The sequence below is a fragment of the Seriola aureovittata genome, chromosome 17, assembly GCF_021018895.1.
Source record: "Seriola aureovittata isolate HTS-2021-v1 ecotype China chromosome 17, ASM2101889v1, whole genome shotgun sequence".
In the NCBI taxonomy this organism is placed as follows: Eukaryota; Metazoa; Chordata; class Actinopteri; order Carangiformes; family Carangidae; genus Seriola; species Seriola aureovittata.
Window position 1 is genome coordinate 8,278,752 of NC_079380.1, and position 20,615 is coordinate 8,299,366.

A 20,615-nucleotide genomic window follows, 5' to 3' on the forward strand; every position below is an offset into this window, starting at 1 on the left:
CATTATCATCGCATTACATCTCCAGCCACCATGTTTCATAGGCAGACTGAACTTCCATCTGCCGTGAGCCACTTCAGCTGCTTCCGGTTGTGTCTTTATCAAGAGTCCGTTCTCTCGTGCATGCTATGCCAAACTTCCTTTTAACATTTCACACACCGTCAAAAATATGATTACTAAAACATCAAAACAGCAGACAAGAATTCTGTCGAGGTGTATTTAGACTTTAATGGTTTGACATCTCATCAGCTCCTTTTAAATATTCGGTAAATAGAAAGTACATACTTAACACAGGCGACCTCTCTCCAAATTTTTTGTCAGTCATGCTTTTTTTTTTGTTCAGGGGGTTTTGCTGAATTGAGTGTTTTCGAATGATCAGGACAATTTAGGAAAATCATAACGTATGTGAACGTGTGATGGTTAAGGAAGGCAGTCAAAATGTTATGTATTTTGAATTAAATTCACCTTACGCGGCCGAGCCTTGAAGGTGTTCGAGGTCCGTTTACGTGTTAAATATTTCCCCTAAAGTAAAACACACGACAGTACTCTAGCCAAACTCAAATGATTATACGTCACAACATTTACATTACCAGGCGCGGTGGCCAAGTGGTAAGGCGTCGGTCTCGTAAACCGAAGATCGCGGGTTCGAACCCCGTCCGTGCCTACCTCCCTATGAATGCTCTCCTACATGTTTTTCTTACACACCATTGCTTTGAACATCCCACTATTATCTGTCCAGTGCACAGATGTACAATATATTCATGGTCTAGTCATACAGCAGATGCGTTTCCAGATGGGATGAATGTTTGTCTTGCCCACGATTAACAACTATAAAATAATGTGAAAAATGAAAGACACATAACTGATAAAAAAAAAAAACGATTAAATAAGCCCTAATCCACTCAAAATATCCCAAAGTACTTCGAGCTATGACATATAGCACATAGAATGCATTTTGACTGACTGCAACTTCCACTGGAGGGGGCTAAAACAACACATGAAGTTTTTTCAGGCTACTCAATTAATCACAACGTGTCACAACATTAGAGTTGTCATTAGATATAATGATAAAACACAATCGGACCTGTGTTTTTCTGGTGTTACTAAGCAGCGCTTTTAATTCTATAATCTCACATTTCAAGTCAAAACATCAATCAGTGATTGTAGTAAACTTACATGTTTTTTTGAAGAATAATTAATCAAGATAATTACTCTTAATATTATTACTTTTAGAGATACTTGCACTGTGTTGAATTGTGTATTATTGTATTTTATTTCCACTCAATTCTACTTCATTTTGAAAAACTATATATTAAATGTCATTGAATTTCCAAAACAAGGTTGCTTTTACAGACTTGCTAACACTCAGTGAGGATTTAGCTTCTGGGAGACCTGGAGTTCTGCGGCCAATGGGGTAGTTGCACTTTGCCTGATTGGAAGTCCAGTTTTGACTTTTATGGATGTGATTTTTTTCTTGTGGTTTTCAAGGATAATGTTAGCTCTACTGTTGTGAGAGTAACTATATGGACAACACATTGAGATAAAGCTGGGAATCTGTGCAGGGGACATATATATGTCATGTGAGTGATGCAGTCTTTGACATTATCATGTAATACATTCCACCACAACAGGCACCGTCAATACACATTTTTATTGAACTGAAAATAATTACAGCAGGGCCCTAATTTGAAATAAGAAATTAGTATTTATCATTAATTGCATTGACTTACATTTGATCAACAAATCATCTTCTTCATAAATGTCATACAGGTGTAATGTGGCTACATTCCCTACATTAATCCGCCATATTCGTGTGTGAGCATTAAATCTACAGCTCACGAGTAATAACCTCTACCTCTCCATTAACAATGAGCTCTGCGGTTTCCCAGTCCAAAACATTTCCTCTTGACACGTTGTTCCCGGAGTACATGTCTTGGATGGTGCTGGCTGAGAGGACAGAGTCCCACATATTAATGTCAGAGATCTCCCCAACAAAACTCTGTTTGGCGTCAAAATCCCCCAAGTAGTTGTCTGGATCTTGTCCAATGAGAACCTTGCCGTTGGATCTGACAGAGTGACCCTTCTTGTAAATTTTGGTCAAGCTTTTCCTCCCATTCATAAATAAGGCAGCCGCACCTGATGTGGAATCCCAGGTGACACACAGGTGGGTCTCTAGGGCTCCGAGCTCAGGGACTGAGAAGAGAACACCCTCTCCAGCCAGGTAGAAGGACAATCTAAACACACAGATATAAAAATCAGTGGTATGCATCTTTTAAAACAGAGTTTCTTTGGGTTTAATATACAAAATAAAAATACATCAGAGGAAATATGGAACCTGGTAGGTGCCAGTTATTTTCCTTTAACATTACCTTGATTGTGTGATAACGTAAACTTCTATTTGATATACTAATACATAAATAAATTAACTATATTTTTTTTTCATGAAAATAGTTAAATCTAAAAGAATATGGTTCCCAAATATAACATCTTAAATCTTTAATACTATCTTAAATCCAGAATATCAGCATCTGTGTTGTTGGCCTTCAAAGTGATGATCATTTACAGTGTACCTGCCGTCCAGTTCACGCCACACATTCAGCTCATCATAGTCTGCAGTCCGGTAGGCAAACAGAATGATCTCTCGCTTCCCACTGAGCTCCGTGGCCACACGCATGCACAGGGTGAAGGCCCGCAGGCTCAAGGGCTTCAGAGGGACCATCTCAACCAAACTGGTACTCGTCTCAGTGGGAAACACCAAGGTCTTTATGGTTATACTCCCTAAGAGACAAGAGGTTTGTCAAGAGTTACAAGAAAAATCCTATTACAAGACCCAATGGTAATGTCTTTGTTTGTCCAAACAAAAGTCCAAAATCTTAAGATATACAGTTTAATGCTTGAAAAACATATTTAAATGATTCATCACCTATAAAAAAAAATAGTTGCTGATTAATTTTCTGTTTATCAACTCATTCATCATGTAGCTCTAATGAGTTTATTCACCTTTTGCTTTGCAGAACAATACACTTATATTCAAAATAAAATGTTAAACGTATACTTGTGCGCATGCACAGATATTCACATAAAAACACCTATAGGAAAGGTATTCAGTTACCGGCCAACACCGTGGAGATGGCAACGAGGAAAAGGAAGGCTGAAAGTCTCATTTTGTCAAACCTGCAGAAAGAGAGACAATTTATGCATTAACTCATTCCACTTATTCATGCATCAAGCTTTTTTGAAGTGGCAATAAAGAACTTTTCTTGCCCCCAAGTGGTATTAATGTTGGCGGCACTGTGTCATTACCCGAGTGGGTCAATGCTAAACCTAACCTAACCTCTAACCCAAACCAATAGCAATTTTAATCATTTCTAGCGTTAGCGTTAGCAACATGGCCTCTGCTATCAGCCTACCTACTGTCAAAAGCAAGAAACAATTTTTGTTTTAACTTATCATAACAAAGTTAAAACAAAAATTGTCTATTGTCACTTTAATCTATATGCAGTTTTAGTACTTTTTATGTGTATGAAAGATTATGTAATGATATATAAATAGAATGAAGCTGTATACCTACTGTGCTGCTGGGAAGGTCCTGCTATAAACAATCTAAACAGGGTTTCTTATATATTATGAGCCCCCAAACTCCTTCCTGTTACAACACACTGATGTGCACATAATAAGATAATCATTAATCATAATCAAATCATTCTTATGTACATACTTGATTTGAATTGATTGTGGCTGTTTAGACAAGATTGGACCTTAACCCAGTTCAGAGGGTAGACAAACTGACCTGTTATTTGTGCAGGTGGGTGTTTCCCGTGTTTTCAGTTAGATGATGTGAACTCTGAGTCAGTAATTTGCTCTGTGAATCTAACCTGCTGACTTGACAAGGTTTTCTTCAACAAACCCTAAGTCTCTCTCCCCTCCGGTCAAGCCTGAAGAAGCTGTCTGACACAACGCTTTCTTTTCCTCATTCATACAGTCGATATCAAAGTGCATACACTGTAAAAATCCTTCAGGAATTTAATCATATTCAATCAACTCATCTTTGCTTGTTAATGTAAATATGTAAATTTTGTTATTAAAAATCCATTATAATTTCAGGTTAATTCATTCAGAATTGTATTATTGTTCTAACTTTTGACTTTAAATCATGAGTTGAATTAAGTTTTTTTTGTCAATATTATTTATTGGCATTTTTGGGAGTCATCACAATACATTACATAAAAAGAAAACAATGACATGAAATGCTCCTATTATATTGAATGAAGTTTTGAATGAAGATTTGACAGATACAAAACTAGCATCCCAGCATGCATTGCTTGAGAGTTAAAACTGTAAGACTCTTAATTTTTGTAGTTTGAAGAAAACAGACATCATGGAAAATGCTGTCTGCAACGATATGTTATAGTTTTTTCTTTTCATAACAGCAAAAACAATGGTGACCACAATTGCCGGTTGTTAGAGAAAGTTTTACAAAACCATAATGTGGAATTGATTTTTGACACTGTTTGCTCAGACCTATAGGAAAAACTGTGTCTACTACTAGCTAAAACAAATGATCTCATAATAGGCAAGGATCAATTGAACAAAAACCTACATTTATTTTTAAGTTTTTGAAAAAAAAAGAGAAAAAAGGAAAAACTTTAATTGAGTTTTGGGAAGCCTATTTGGCATTTCATTATGTCAGAGTAATTCAAATTCATTAACATTATTCAAAAACAAGCCATCCCAGTTCTCATCATTGAAAACAACAAGGAATAATCATGAAAAATGTCTGATGAAAAGCCTTTTGGACATCACAGTGAATTGCACTGGTAGTTAATGTAATGCGATAGTTTTTTATGTTTATTCCAGAGAAAATGTGAATGTAGTTTAGGATAATTTTCATTATTATTTATTAATGACATTACAATAATTATCAATAATAATCCAAATCCAAAACCCCCAAAGTATTTGGTTTACAGGATTTAGGGGCATCCATGGGCAGAAATTGAATATAATATTCATAATTATGTTTTTAATAATGTATAATCACCTGAAACTAAGAATTGATGTGTTTTAATTAGCTGAGAATGAGCACTTCATATCTACTGTACACACTGGTCCTTTAATCAGTGAATCTGAGATTTTTTTTGATTGAAATAGGACTGAAACAATTAATATCTTATTAAAATAGTTGCAGATTAATTTTCTGTTGACTGACTAATTGTTGTAGATCTAGTGAAATGTCCATTTTTAACACTTACAGGACAGAAATCCAAAGGTCTCTTTGTGCACTGGCACCCTCTGCTGGCCATGAGTGTAACTACTTTTAATCACTGAACCCGACGGGCATCAGGACCCAGAGAGCTGCGGCGGGGAGACTGGTAGTCATCATGGCGGACCAAAACAAGACAGACACCGAGGGGACGTTCTTCAGTGAAATATTAAGGTGCGTTGTCGCCCAAATTGGCAAAAAACCCCGATAAATATAAAGACAGGCAGCAATAACTCTTCTGTCATTCTCGCTCGGTGGCACTTTTACTCACCTTTCTCTGTTGTCTGGGCTCTTTGACGTTTTCCCTGTTCACATGGTGGGACATGTACATCTAACTGTTAACTAAGTTATGGAGTAGTGTTACAAACATGTGCTGGGAAAACATCACTGAAATTGGTGTGAAAAACTTGTAAAATAGCTGTGTAGCTGGAGCTTAGGTTATCTCCAGAGGTGTAATGGTGGATATTAATTAACCGAGACGGTTTATGATCCATTGGGTCTCTACGCTAGTTTCTCTCTGTCGTCCTCTGCTGGTGTGTTTTGGGGAAAGAGGAGAGAAAAGACCGCAAAAATAATGAATTAACTGGAGTAAATGCACTCGTGGGGGATTTAAGAGTTTGCTGTTAAAAAGTTTTTCCCAAGGATCGCTATATTTGGTTCATAAGCAGGGCATCATACAGTTGACTGTTTTGTTGAATAACTGGGCGATGTCCTGTGACAATGAGTCATGACTGTTTCACTCTTTATGACACTGGAAATACACACTACTGCAAGCTATTACATGCAGCTTTGGGCTACTTCACCAGTCATACAATACAAAATTGTCCAGTAGAGCATGCAACAGAAATTGTGGTTTTGGTAACAGGCATTGTTTTGTCCAGACCCTTTAGATGGTCTGAGACAGGTCTCCTCTGTGGAGCAAGGTTTAGTTTTTGTGCACCATGTACACATGTGTGCAAAAGTTGTGGCACCCCGACCAAATTACATCTTTTGTTGATTTCTGAAGTGAAAACAAGTAAGTACAACCCCCAGAGACAGCCATTTGAAAAATAGCCTATATTCAAATGTTAATTAACTTTTATTGCTTTTATTGCTTGCGTTATCTTGCACATGTCAAGTGTCTGGAGCTGAGCATTGTCGTCTTACTTTAAATTCCAGTCCGTCTGAGCTTTTTGCAGCCCGGTCCAGGAGTCACAAGATCCCAGTCAGAGGACAGAAGGACTTCTTCCCCAATGACTCAGACGAGCAAAGACAGCGGCTTGAGCAGAGCCTGAATGAGCACTGGAGCCTGGTATCAGAGGAGAGAGTGGAGAGGCTGTGAGTAGGCGTTCCATCCTTCTATCCATCCATCCCAAGTGATAAATATTAGTTGTATGATTCTCTGATTTCTCCTTAGTGATGCATTCAAGGGTGTTCTGCCAGACCCTGAAGTCAATTATCAAAGACCCATGAGCTCTGAAGACAAACAATGATAATGTTGCAGTTCTGCTTTAAATCAGCTCTGAAATCTTCAACCCTTTGACAAAAATAACTGTGACTAAATGTGCACTGTGATGAATTAGCTTATGATTTTGACATCTCTGCAAATAGACTGTAAAAAATAAAAGAGAAGTAGCACTGTAGCTGGAGCATAGGAAATATTTCACGCTCCACTAATCATTAGGTTTATAGTAACAGTGGGTCAAATGAATGCATGTGATGTGAAAGGAGTCGCTTGTAGTGATGAGTTGAGAGTGAATAGGTAATTATCAACAACTCTTTACTGAGCTTTTTTGCCTCTTTTAGCTCGTTGTTTGGTTTTACAGCACGTTAAGGTTCAGTCTCCCATCAACCCTGCTGTCGATGTTAAGTCTGTGCAAACAGTAAGAGTCAGGTTGTGCTGCACTGACATATGATATATGTTCACTGTTTGGATTTTAGAGGAAACCTAGTGAGGGCCACATGGATTCCAAGTGACCAGACTGTGGAGCTTCTGTCTCCAGCTGTGAGTACCGTGTCACACCAAATGAGACAAACTACAGTCACACACACACCCTGTGACAAGCTGACAACCTCTGCACTGCATCTCCTATCACCTCATTATCAAATATTTGTCAAATTATTATAATGTGTCTTACAATTATTATATATATTTTTGTAAACAGGGAAAGTTTTGGCAGACGATGGGCTTTTCTGCCGATGGCAAACAGTATCTCCTCCCTGAAGAGGCTCTCTACCTGATGGAATGTGTGAGTGGCAGATTAAACCTGTTGGCCAGGGTGTGGCACTCTGACTTGGAACACAACATTCGTTTGTTCTGTAATATTTAAGTTACCCTTAAGGAGTCTTGTGATCTGTAAACTATTGATTTATGACGTCTGTGGGTGTCGATGTGTGAACAGGGAAACCTGCAGGTGTTTTATAAGGACTTGCCGCTGTCCATTCAGGACGGTTATGAGAGATTTCTGTCGTCGAACACAGTGAGGCTCCAGCAATATCAGGTACAACTATTAGTCCAACACATATTCTGGATGAGGAACAAAGTGCTGTACTGGTCTAATGATTCTCATTCATCACAAAGGTATTCGGGCATTTGAAGAGGCTTGGCTACGTGGTGCACAGGTTTGATCCCAGGTAACAGAATCTTAACGTCCCAGTCAGATATGTATAAGTACAAGCAGTTATTAAAACATAACAATGTAGGAATAAATTTTCAGTACTGATCCTTAGGGACGGCAGTGTTGTTTTCCATCCATCAATCTACAACACATCTTATTATCTTATTATGTGCACATAATAAGATAATCATTAATCATAATCAAATCGTTCTTAGGTACATACTTGATGTGAATTAATTGTGGCTGTTTAGACAAGATTGGACCATAACCCAGTTCAGAGGGTAGACAAACTGTCAAAATGGATCTTTACAGACTTTTATTTTTTTGTATTTAATTTATTTAGTTTTTAGTATTTTGGATGATGCTGCTGTGGAGGTCCACGTTTCAAAAATCCGCTGAATGCAGATGTTGTGCTTTTGGCCTCTTACAGTTCAGAGCCGTCGCCATACGTGAGGCAGCTGAACCTGCCTCAGTCACGTGATAGAGCAGGGAGACAACTGAAGAGGAAGCGCAGCGGCAGCCCCACCCCAACATGCAGGTAAACAGAGGCCCTGTAGAAAACCTCTCCCTCTGTACTATATAGTACACTGTATTTACTGCCAGACATTTTATTTGAGAGATTGAATACAAAGATAAAACTAGATTTTATTGTTCAGCCACTGTTCAATTAAGACAAAAGAAGGTAGAACTATTATTTTCTAATAATAGAACAACCTGTTGACTATTTTCTTGATTAAGCAGTTAAGTAATAGCGTTGATTTGCCCTTAGCAGTGGCAGGTCTGTGCTTCTGAAATGCAGAACACCACTTCATTTTCTTTGTTGCAATTTGATTTCAGCTCCATTGGTGATCTGATTCAGCTGAGTTTATTCATATTTTGTTAGAATAAATGACTGATGTGATGTGAAGTTTTCGACCATTAGTCAGTGTAAAACACACACATTTTCCCATAAACCAAAGGGCTACACACTTGTTGTTCTTGCTGTAGTCATTCAGAAGCACAAGAAGAGTCCACCACTGAGAGGATGGAGGAGGATAAAGGCAACCATGATGGTGAGGAGAACAAAAAGCCTCCTGAGTCACACTTGACAACCTCTCCAGAGACTGCACAGGTCCAGACTGCCACCACAAGTACAACAGATGAAGGTGGCGGCAGGACCTGGTGGACGACAGATGTTCTCAGGGACTTGGGTAAAGGGTCAGATCATAGCCCAACCCCTGGTTCCTCCCGCTGGGACTTCAGCTCCATCTCTTTCCCTGACCTGGGCTCCAGGGGGCAGCTCTCCAGCTGGCTGGCCTCTCCAGACCCCTCGCTGCTGCCCGGGGCTTTGGCTGTGGGAGTCTGTGACGTTGCGTCCTGGAGGCAGAGAATAAACCTGCGGGAGGTGAGGCTGTCCTCAAAGGAGCAGAGGAGGGAAGAAGACAAGCGTAGGCGTCGGTGGGACGTCAACAAAGACAAAGAGGTTTGTAGCAGCAGATATTAAACAACTCTAACATAACATCAATATGTTCCACTCAAATCTAGTTGTATCTGGGAAATCGTTATGTTTATTTTTAAGTGATATAAAAAAGGCACATTATGGGGGATTGTTACATTATGGAGTTCCTTTAAGGTTCAGCGGTGCAGAAACTGGGCAGAGTATCAGGAGCTCCTGGCGAGGAGGCAGGGGAGACGTAAAGGTCGACCAGCACACCTGTGGAACAGAGAAGTCACTCCATTACATGACCCAAGACAACCGATCCCCACTGGTGAGATCACATGGACCTAGACTGTAAAGTCAATTCAAAGTTAATCTACATCACTTGCGTCTAATTTGAGGTCACTGATATTTGTTTTTTTTGCTCCAGGGGAACTGTTGGATAAAATCAGTGTGATCAAATCTACAAATTTGCTCGAGGGAGCGTCCAGGTATCACTTGTTTCTGTTTCCTTTTATTACCCTTTAGCCTTACTAGATACCAGGTCAGTCAGGAGACGGTAAGAGGAAGGCAATGACAGCAAAGATAAAGGAGGAATTTAAAACGGAGAAATAAATCAACAAATAGAAACAAAATAAAATAAAACTTAATAAATAAATAAAAAAGGGGAGAATAAATTAAACATGGACTGATAAATAAATACTTTAAATAAAACTCTGGGCCTGACCCATCTGTACTACTCCTGTTTGCAACCTGACGCCTTCTCACAGATGAATAACATGTTTCTGTTTATGAATCAGTGTCAGAGCCACATCAGATTCAGATCCATCAGGTGTATGTTGGTTCAGCCAAAATTATTCTAGAGAATGATGAAAGATTTTGTAGTTATTGTAGTTCAGTTTAGTTATTGTCACATTTCAATCTGAGACCTGAAATGTATTAATGAGTTATTGTAACATATCACTATGTAGGCCAGATTGGTATTAAAAGGTTGATCTCATGCAGCTACTGTCTGATCATTGTGATTAATAGAAATCAACTCTCACTCACCTGTGAAGGAAGACAAATCAGAATTTGTACTTTCTGTGTAACTGAGCTTGCCACAATCTGTGACCTCTGCAAACCCATAAAGACTCTGAAACAAAGCGGGGAGATGCTGCGGCTCTGGTGTTTGTCGCTGCCTCGTTGTGTTCTCGTACACCGGGGCTGATGTATTGTACTGTGGTGGAGAGCGCATCATTCAGATACTGATGACCTTGTGCTTTGTGTGCTCAGGTTAAAAGGATCGGATGAGTGGAAGATTTGCTTCAATGTTTACCAACCTGATTCGGTGGCTGACTTCAAAAAGAGTAAGCCTGGGAAACCTTACTCCCGCATGTGTGTGTGCAGGTAAGCAATCGCACAATCTGCCTGAGCCCATGTTTACTGAAGATTGGTTTACAGGAAACAACAGGCATTTCAGTTGAATGACGTAAATCTCACAGTGATTGGATATGAATGGATCTGTCTTTTGGCGATTGTGATAAGACTGCAATTACCTAAATTAAGGTGATTATTTATTGATCATATAGTCTGTAAAATGGCAGAAAATACTTACAAATACGCATCAAAACTTGTGAATTTGAATTTGAGTTATGTTGACCTGTGTGTCCTTAGAAACTGCCAACATAGTTTGATTCCCTCACTCCTGTGTTTCAGTTTCAATGATCCCGTGCCTGACCTCCGAGCTATCAAGCTGCTGGCCTCCCAGAGCGGAGACGTCCCAGTGGTCATTGCTGTGGTGGACCATGGAGACATCTCCTTCTACACCTTCAAAGACTTCCAGCTGCCAAAAGATGTGTACCCCTGAGACCTCACTGCTCTCTAATGTACAACATCCACCTACACGTATCCAGGACTTTTCAATAAATCTGCATCTATTGAGTCGATATGTAAAAATACAAATTTCTTTTGTGTGTCTGATTTAGTGTGTGTGGTTTTAGTGCCAAAGCTTTGGTCCCCAGGTCGGATCTGTGGGATGGGTAGGGGTGTGCATTGCCGTCTGCAAATATGTTGTTTTTAATGGAACAGTGACAAAAATAACAGTGTTTGCTTTGTTTACACTGTTGACACAGAGTCGATACCTAAAAGTTTTTTTTCTTTATCTTCAGGCCCAACAGACAACAGAACGTTGCATGTGAACTATTAAGTTGACTAGACTTATTATTATTGTTGATTTTCTGCAACAACTAATGATTGAATAGTTCATTAATCCTGGTGGGAAATGAATTGTTGCTACAGCAGCTACAGTGTTCAACAACACTGAGACACCCCAGTTCATTATCACTAAAATGTTTAGTAATAAAAACCTGTCCATTTAATACAGTTGTATCTGTTTGCAGTCAAAGCCCAAGAAGAATAAAGACAGTTAATTTGAAAAACTCTTTGCTGGAGAGGTTTTGTTGCTCCACCTTCCACTTTAAAATATGAAGGAACTTCTTCGAATTTGGCACAAATGTCGACTTCGACTCAAGGACGAACTCATTAGACTTTGGTGGTTGAAGGTCAAGGTCAGTGTGACCTCACAAAACATGATGTTGGCCTTGTGAACGCAATATCTCGAGAACTCCTCAAGGGAATCCCTTCAAATTTGACCATTACTCAAGATTTCAAACAGCAATTATGACAAACACACAAGTTATTAATATTTCATATGACTGTGGATAAACAAGGATGTAATCTGAAACTAGTCTGAGTGGCGGAGGCATGCCGCCGTGAGGCAGTAATTCTAGGTATTCTTTAAAAGTTCTTATGTGATATTTGCAGTGTCTCTGACATCATTGTCATGTTGGAAAATTCCTCTGCTGCCAAGCTGCTTGAGACTGGGAGTCTCTCACTCCGTAGTTGGGGAAATAAATTTGTTTTCATAGTGGAATCTGTGAACGTCATTTCCTCTACACCTATTGTGTGAAAATAATTAATGGAGTTTTCTTTCTTTCTGTGTGCAGTTGTCATGGAATTGCACATTTTGCAATGTCTGTAACTGCCACTTGGATGATATTAGTGGTATATTGATTGTTTTATTGTTTTTTTAACAAGGAAAACATGTTTTTTTTTTTTTTTTATCTGACTGTTGTAAACCTGTAGACAGGAGACTTTTGGTTTTTAGATACTGAAACATGCAGCTGAAATGTTGCTGTTCACTTCTTTTTTGTGCATTTTAAGATTTTTAAATTTCAGCCTGTCTCATGCCTGTTTTTTTTTCTCAACCACAGATGTCGTAAGCATGTGTGTGCACTGAAAAACCCTCACTCCCACCTGATATACACTGAGATCTCCTCGTGTTGACTTTTGAGCTTCAGCTGCAGCTCCACAATAGAAATATACGGGTGATTTGTGATATATCCCCAAACAACAGGCCACAGGAACAAAGAGAAGCTATTTTCCACTTTGACAGTGCAGTTAATCAGATCTATTGATGTTCTACACATAATTGTTGTATTGTCCTACAGTTTATATAAGTGTTTTGCAGTTTGAAAGGTTTCCCTCAGAAGCTGAAGGCAAATAGCCATGTCAGCTCTGCGGACTCTCGCTTTTCTTGCTTTAATTGGTGAGTTGTTAAATTAAACTTAAAATACTTTTTTTTATTAAGACATAAAACACAGTAATTGGGATTTATTGGGATTGAGATGTGTAGGTTTTGTGTTGTATCAGTTTCTGAGGGTTGCGTTTTCCTGGTCTCTAAAGGATTTTTTTCCTCCTTCCCTGAAGGTATTGCGAGCAGTCAGACTTCAGACTGCTCATACGGAGGTCTCCTGAATTATTTAAACCTGACTTCAACAAACAATGTTCTAGAAATCACTCGACCTGTGAAAAACTGGACTACACCAACCCTTGTTCACCTGGACATGCTGTTGTATGGTATTTTAGAAGTGGTAAGTATCTTTTTTGAGTGCAATGCTTTTATTAGTGTATCTATTAATTTTTTTTTACTTTTGATGTACTTGTATTTCAATTTATTCCTACTTTATATTTCTACTGATAACAGTTCTGTACTTCAACTTAAGTATGAGTTTAAATGCACCGTTTACAAATGGAGTATTTCTAAATAGTGGTATTGATACTTTTACTTGAGTGAAGGACCTGAAAACTTCCTCCACCTGGGATTGCTGGGATTTACACGAGGTCACCGTAACCCATGCACTTATTGTCCCCCAACAAATCTAACAGGAACTAAATGCTGAACTTTTACATAACAGATTATATTATGGCAGATTTTTATACATTGTGAGATTGTTATTTTTACTTAAGTTAATGGTCTGGGTCAGATATCTTCAAACCGGGGGAAATGAATGCAAAACTATCTGCATAAATACATGTTTTTCTGAGTTGGGTGAATCGAGTCTTTCACTTAAACATGCTATTTTTGTTGCGAATGCCATGAGTGCTCACCACAGTGCTGCTGATTGTCTGCAGGATGAGAAGTCTCAAACCGTCACTAGTCACATCTGGTTCCAAATGGTAAGACTCTGGACTGACACGTGAAGGAAAGGCACATCAAGGTGCCAAAGAATGTAACTGCATTTTCACATCAGTGGTCTGTAATCACCAGATATATCAACTTCAGCGACATTGCTTGGCTTTAAATTTATTGTCATGGCACTTTGAATCTCACAATCACCAATGTTTATTTTTTTTCTTTTCCCAGCGATGGCAAAATGAATTCCTTACGTGGAATTCGTCAGACTTTTGTGGGATAGACATGCTGACCATTCCAAGATCAAGGCTGTGGATCCCAGATGTAACCATCCAAGAGGAGTATGTACCAGCCATTACATACCTGCAGGTTGTGGGTTTGGTCTAAGGCTCAGGAAAGCAGGGCTCACAGCCTGTCTTGAATACAATTAATAAACTGAACCAGAGATACAATTTACACCAGACCACTGTAAAGAAAAACAGAAGAACTAAAATAGGATCCACTCACACTCTCTCCTGCATTATTTACACAAATGTTGACATAGAGAGTACAGTCTTCCTTTTCAGAACAGCATATTAAACATATATTATGAAGAGTAAAATGTTAAAGCAAAAGCTGACACAAGCATGATCAAAGAAAAAGAGATCTTTAGCAAGCATCACCCTACACACACAGAGAAGGTAGACTTGAGAAAACAGTTGATCCGCCCAACCTCCTGAGCCACAGCTGGCCCATAATGTCAACACACCTGTACTAACTAACGTAATGACTTTATCCATATGTTTCCTGTAATTAAGCACCAAACTACGTGGCTCTTTCCAGGAAACATTCTAGAAATGATCAGGGAATAACAGCCCTGTGAAATAAATCATTACACATTTTTTTGAACAAAACTTCCACTGGTAAAATAAACACATTTTTCAATGTTCAAGAGAGAAAAAACACCAACATTTTTTATCTAAATTTGGAATGAAATCTAAAAAAAGTACACTGATTAAGCCTCTGTGGTGTGACTCACTTTGTAGACAAGCAAGTACATTCATCCATTCACTGAAATATAATGGAGAGAAGAATGTTACCGTTTAACTTTTAATTTCTCCCTGTTCCTTCAGTGCCTCTGATTCTGGGAGCATTCAGAACAGTCCACTTATCACTTTGATTCCCAGCGGTTCTGTGTTGGCAAAGGGAATACAGCGGCTGACCTTCACCTGTCAGATGAATCTCTTCCTGTTCCCCTTTGATATTCAACACTGTAGCATCACATTTACATCCATGAACTACAATGGTACATTGCACCAGATGAACTACAGGCTACTACCTTAATATTTTTACATACAGAATTGCCATGTTGTATAATTAATGTAATTATTTATTTTGGTTATGTACGCAGGGGAAACTTTAAAACTAGCAACAACAACGAGTGACACAACTCTTACTTCAATCTCTGAGCGGATCATGATTACACATGGAGAATGGCAACTTAAAACCATTGAGGTTTTTAATTATACTCCTACCCAAGATAATAAAAGTGAAATCAAACTTGTATACATGGTAAGAAAATCCATATAATGAAATTTGATAACAATTCTTTCCCCACTCTTCAAGTGTGTTCGTTTCTAATTAATTTTTTACATTGCATTTCAGATCAAAATCATGAGGAAGCCAATGCTTTATGTGATAAATTTAATCATACCCCTGTTGTATTTTCTGGTCCTGGATCTGGCCTCTTTTTTCATCAATGAGGCCAGAGGTGAAAAGCTGAGCTTCAAAGTGACTATACTCCTGTCCATCTCTGTCTTACTGCTGATCCTCCAGGACATGTTGCCCTCCACTGAAGTCAACCTGCCAATAATCGGTGAGTTGCCACACAAGCCTCAGACCAGAGATTTAAGTGTGATAGTGTTCAGTATCTTCTTTAATGGCGTCAACGATATTGCACTGACCACTGCACGTTTATTCCAGCCACATACTCTGTTACGATTTTCACTTTGGTGGGGATAAGTGTCCTGGAGGCCATTCTGGTGAGCTTCCTAATGGAGCTTGATGATTATTGTGGTAAGAAGACTCAAAGCTCTGTTAAAACCCAAGTGGAAATTCAGCTGGAAGCCGATTATCACCAGGGTAAGTAAAGATACTCTATGTCTCTGAGTATAGTGTTAAATACCCAGAACTACCAGAAACACAGGGGCCCCAACAGTCAGCCTGGGTCAACTGCCATAAGAGGCTATTTATTAAGAACAATAAGTAAAATCCTCAAAAAAGGAAGAAGATGAAAAGACAGACAGTTGTACCACAGCAAACCATGCAAACAGGATACCAGTCAATCATGGTTTGAATGCCTCAGCCTATCTGTGTATTGTTGCTGACCATGTGCATCCCTTTAATGCACAAAGCAAAAGTAGTCTCAAACTGGTTTCATGAACGTGACAGTGAGTTCAGTGAACTTCAGTGACTTCCCTAGTCTCCACAGCTGAAGCCAGCAGAATGTCTAAGTTTCGTAAAGCTGACGGGAACTGAAGAGTACACTCCATTCCAGTGAAGTAGAACAGTAAAGTTGTGGTGGTCCAGACAGATAAACAATCAGCTGAAACTTTTTATATCGCTCCATAAAACCGAGGGGAGCTGCAGATGCAGGTGATAATTCTCTGCAGGTTCATCACTACTGTGGTAGTATTGTTGGACAGTGTGTAAATGTGTTATTATTGTTGGGCACTATATTAATGAGTTATCATCATTTGACATAATATGTTTTTATAATAGGAAGTCTTATGTATATGGACCAATAGGACTCAGGTTGGTATATGAAGGGCATTATGGGATGTGTGGAGCAGGCTAAAATATGTTGCTAAGCTAATGAAGAGCTGCATGATCAGTTAACAGTTTGTCTCATGCGCTTATATCCACATAAAACATAAACTACCAGAGACACATCTCATATTTACACACTGTCATGTACAGATGCATTGGTGATCCTACAAGTAGACACTGAAGGCCTATCAGCTGATTCTGCTGAGTTATTTTTCTCCTCTCCCACACAGAGCATGTTGAAGTTGAAGAGAAAGGCCAGGTGAATCCAGTTCCTCTGAACAGCCAGAGCGACCACAACCTGCTGAGACTAATCCTGGAGGAAGTGAAGGCAGCTCGACAGGAAGCTGGAAGTCAAGACAAAGACAAGAGGAAGCCTGGACGATACAAAAGACTGGCCGAAATCACAGACTCTGTGTTCTTTGTCCTCTATTTATTAACTGTTATCATTTTTCTGATATATATGTATATATTGTGGTGTGAGAACTGTATTGCAAATGATAATCATTAGATGATGTGTGTTTAATCAGCCAGTATATCCTCTTCAGTTTGACAACGATTGGTTTTTAAATAACCACGTATCACCTGGGATTTAACACATGCAGTGATCAAGTCTATCTTTTTTCCACAGTTTCTACCCTGTGGAACTGTCAACCTATATACAAATAAGCATGATTATAGCGTGAAAATGATCTAGTTTGTTATAAATACCGGATCTTTGGAAAAGCAAGGTTAAGTTATATGTTTTTCTGTTCAAAATAAAGTTGATTTTTGTTTATATCAGTGGCTTTGAACCAGAGTGCTTCTGACATTTTACCTTAGACCACTGTTAAGCAGGGAAAGTGTGAAAGTTATTGGGTGGGGAGGGGGGCTGAATCTTACATTTCATCTTATAAAAAAGCCTTCTCTAGCATTACTAATACTTTCTTTGGACTCTCCTCTTGACCTAGAAAAAAACCCCCTGCAATACCTGCCCCTAAATATCTAACATAATTGAATGGTACTGGTAGCTAGCGAGCCTTTGCTTCATCTGGACAGAGAGAGGGAGACAGAGAAAGGTTTCAAATGTTAATGTTGACATTTGTGTGTGAATTCAACACACACACACACACACACACACACACACACACAGAAGCTGTGGTGTTAAGGCAGCTGCAAGAACATAATAATCTTTACTTCCATTCTCGGTTGAATCCATCTTCAAGATGGATCAGAAGGCGGCTGCGATCCTGGCCTAGCACCTGTCCAGCTGCGTCAGAACATCATAGCAGTACTGTCCGAAGTCAGACTGGTGACGGTAGACGGGGCATCTGGGGCAGTGGTGTAAACTGCCCCCTTAAGGCCAGGAACTGCTCACAGACACCGAGGTACTGGATTGCTCTCTGCTTCCAGGAGTCTGAGTGCTCCTCCGAGGTATTACAGCCGAGTAGCACTGTTGCCCAGAGTGCAAGACTTCAGCTGTGCAACCACCCTCAGGGCACAGGACAGTCTGCAGAAACACAACACGAACCTTATATAAAACTTTGTCACCACATTAATACTTAAAAAATTTGGTTTAAATAGATCATTGATAAATCCTTTATGTTCTTAAGACCTTAAATTGCTTCAAAAACATTTCATAGTCAAAAGAAGAGTTGCTTAAAATGTCCTTGTTTGCCCTGCAATGGAAAATCCTTTTATTTAATATGATAACCATTATGTGTTTTCATAGGGATGCCAGAATCCAACTCAGGCCAGTACCACACCTTATGGTCCTCCACAACCAACAAGAAATGGTAAGTCATGCACGTGATACACACCATACCAATATAGACTTAAATTAGGGGTCGAAATGGTTTTGAGCTTGTCAAGTGATGTTCACAAATAATTCCAAAGCTTGTAGTTGTAAATCAACCCTTGTAAACTGTAAAATGAATCTGCATGAGACGTTTCTGCTTGTGAAAAAAATGTGCTTTTGTCAAAGAGATTTGTATTTGTTTATAAGAGACTGTGAATCAAAGATATGAACAAATGGTCAGTGTTGAGGTTATACTAAGACGATGTAAAGGAAGAAATGGTTTTGTCATGTACTGATACAGAGTAGAAAACTGTGTAAAACTCACTCAAAATTTTCCACACAGTGTGTGACGCTGCTGTTACAAGTGTCAAAATTTGTACTTGTCAGTGTCACACACTGGGAATGTTGCGTCATGCTGAGTTTTACAGTTTTCTGCTCTGTATCTGTACACAGACATCCACAGAAGCATTTCTTCTTTCTTTGTTTAACCTCATCACTGATCGTTGTTCAGTTTAGATTCAGTCTCTGTTTTTTAACAAATACAAATCTCTCAAGTTGAATTTCTCATGCATATCTAGTTTACACATTTACAAGGATTGATTTACAACTACAAGCGTTGTAGTATTTGTAAAGATTACTTGACAAGCTCAAAATCATTTCGACCCTAATTTGAGCCCATATACAGTCGGGGTGAGTAAGTCAGAGGCAGCTAGCTTGCTGGTTGGGCACATGGCCCACTGTGGGCAAGATAGCCTTTTTTTAAAATGTAAATCTTTCACAACTTTCTTGCTGTATGGTTCAGTTGGCTGTTGAGTCACTGTGTTGAGCTGGTAGACGTGGTAACGGGACCTTCAAACAACCAGTGGTGTTTAGGAAAGAAAAGGGAATATATGAAAAGTAGAAGTGAGGAACACAGGAAATACCTTGATTTGATGTTATGATCTACAAAACAAAACCAAAGTTTGAGATCTGTAGAGAAAATGAAGGACGTGTCTGTCCACCAGGTGTCAGTATTCACAGGCTGATTTGGGGTCAGATAAACTGTTGCAGGAACCATATCATTTGCTATAGTATAAATAATGGAACATTATTTTTAAAGCTAAAAAAGGTCAAGAAAATTATTCTTTATTGTATTTGTCCATGTTAGCTTTGTCTGTTGACAAAGTTGTGGACAAATTATTTCCTAATTTATTTAGAATTGTGTGGAAAGATTGCTATGGCAGGGTGTTTCCCACATTTATTCTAGTCTAAAATCTTGCTGTTGTGGCTGACATAAAGAAGAAACCTGCTTCTCAGAGGTGTTTGTTGTCTGGAAGTGCACTAAAGCCTTTATGCAGGCTGAGTGACTATACTTTAACACCAAGTCCACCCACAATAATTACATACAGATGCACAAAGCAACACATGAAAGCCGCTCATGAGCCATGATAAATAAAAAATAACTTCCACATGCCCTGAACAATCATGTTACAGGAATCACTGACAGCAGATAAAGTCAGGTGCACTCATGGATGGATTACTGTACAGGCCAACCAGGCACAGGCCCAGGGGCCCAAAGGGTTGGAGGGCCCCCTGGGCTTCACAAAACAGCTACAAAGAGAAACAAAAAAGATGGTCTGTGGGTATACAGGAGAGGGACCCATTATTTTATAATCTGTCTGGCCACAGTGACCAAAGCAGAACTGTACACGAACATATAAAATGCCAATTATACAAGGTTAGATTTTAATTCGATTTTATGAAATTCTTTGCAGCTTTAGAAATGTTAATGGTTATTCATCAGTTTTAAGCTAATTTACTATATCATTTCATAATTAATTCTGTTTTTCAACTGTCCATTTTGTTCTAGATGAGTTTAAGAGGGGACATGCAGTAAAATATATACATGAAAAGTTTAAAAATGAAGGGCATTTTGTGTGTCTAACAGTGTTGAAGTTTGAACCTCTTAAACCAATATACTGTATGTAAACCAGTATAGACAGGTGAATAACTCACAAACATAAGTCAAAATGCAAAAAGTCTTCATCCACTGATTCTTGATTTCTCAGCTTTTCCATTTCTGGAGCACTTTCCAAACACAATCTGTGTTGTTAACGTTTGCAAGGTTTGTGTTTCCTCATGAAATATTTTCCATCTGCAATCAGTGATCTGATCTCTGCCAGGATGTGACAGGATGAGGTGACAGACTTGTCCCTGATGCCAAAGCATATGAAACCCAGGGAGGATGCAGAGTTACATCAGAGTCAAGTCACACTGATGTAAATCTGTTCCTCTACTCAGAGGAGCAGAGAAATGTTTTACATAAA

At 38.9% G+C, this 20,615-nt stretch overlaps 3 protein-coding genes and 1 non-coding gene across 5 annotated transcripts; 3 read left to right on the plus strand and 1 right to left on the minus strand.

Annotated features, from left to right (window-relative positions):
• The first annotated feature begins 589 nt into the window (after positions 1-589).
• On the plus strand, positions 590-661 carry trnat-cgu (transfer RNA threonine (anticodon CGU)). Its single transcript has one exon. It is a non-coding gene; the product is annotated as a tRNA-Thr (tRNA).
• A 968-nt stretch (positions 662-1,629) lies between these two features.
• LOC130185678 (C-reactive protein-like) lies at positions 1,630-3,645 on the minus strand. Its single transcript, XM_056402270.1, has 4 exons — positions 3,565-3,645; positions 3,110-3,171; positions 2,568-2,775; positions 1,630-2,231 (listed from the first exon to the last, which is right to left on the minus strand). The coding sequence occupies exons 2-4, from the start codon at positions 3,159-3,161 to the stop codon at positions 1,826-1,828; spliced, it is 666 nt and encodes a 221-aa protein (XP_056258245.1). The 5' UTR covers positions 3,162-3,171; positions 3,565-3,645; the 3' UTR covers positions 1,630-1,825.
• Positions 3,646-5,279: 1,634 nt separating this feature from the next.
• On the plus strand, positions 5,280-12,172 carry tsen54 (TSEN54 tRNA splicing endonuclease subunit). The gene is made up of 12 exons (XM_056402403.1): positions 5,280-5,431; positions 6,416-6,574; positions 7,178-7,241; positions 7,402-7,485; positions 7,639-7,737; positions 7,818-7,870; positions 8,285-8,392; positions 8,842-9,316; positions 9,467-9,602; positions 9,702-9,762; positions 10,547-10,660; positions 10,970-12,172. The coding sequence occupies exons 1-12, from the start codon at positions 5,376-5,378 to the stop codon at positions 11,118-11,120; spliced, it is 1,560 nt and encodes a 519-aa protein (XP_056258378.1). The 5' UTR covers positions 5,280-5,375; the 3' UTR covers positions 11,121-12,172.
• A 172-nt stretch (positions 12,173-12,344) lies between these two features.
• LOC130185769 (5-hydroxytryptamine receptor 3A-like) lies at positions 12,345-17,448 on the plus strand. Of its 2 annotated transcripts, XM_056402405.1 has the most exons (9): positions 12,345-12,860; positions 13,022-13,185; positions 13,727-13,771; positions 13,959-14,068; positions 14,840-15,012; positions 15,118-15,278; positions 15,372-15,582; positions 15,690-15,848; positions 16,766-17,448. In XM_056402405.1, exons 1-9 carry the CDS (start codon positions 12,821-12,823, stop codon positions 17,041-17,043), a joined length of 1,341 nt encoding a protein of 446 aa, XP_056258380.1. In that variant the 5' UTR covers positions 12,345-12,820; the 3' UTR covers positions 17,044-17,448. The 2 variants fall into 2 exon arrangements, with proteins under 2 accessions (XP_056258380.1, XP_056258379.1); XM_056402404.1 differs by having other exon boundaries at positions 12,345-13,185.
• Positions 17,449-20,615: the final 3,167 nt, after the last annotated feature.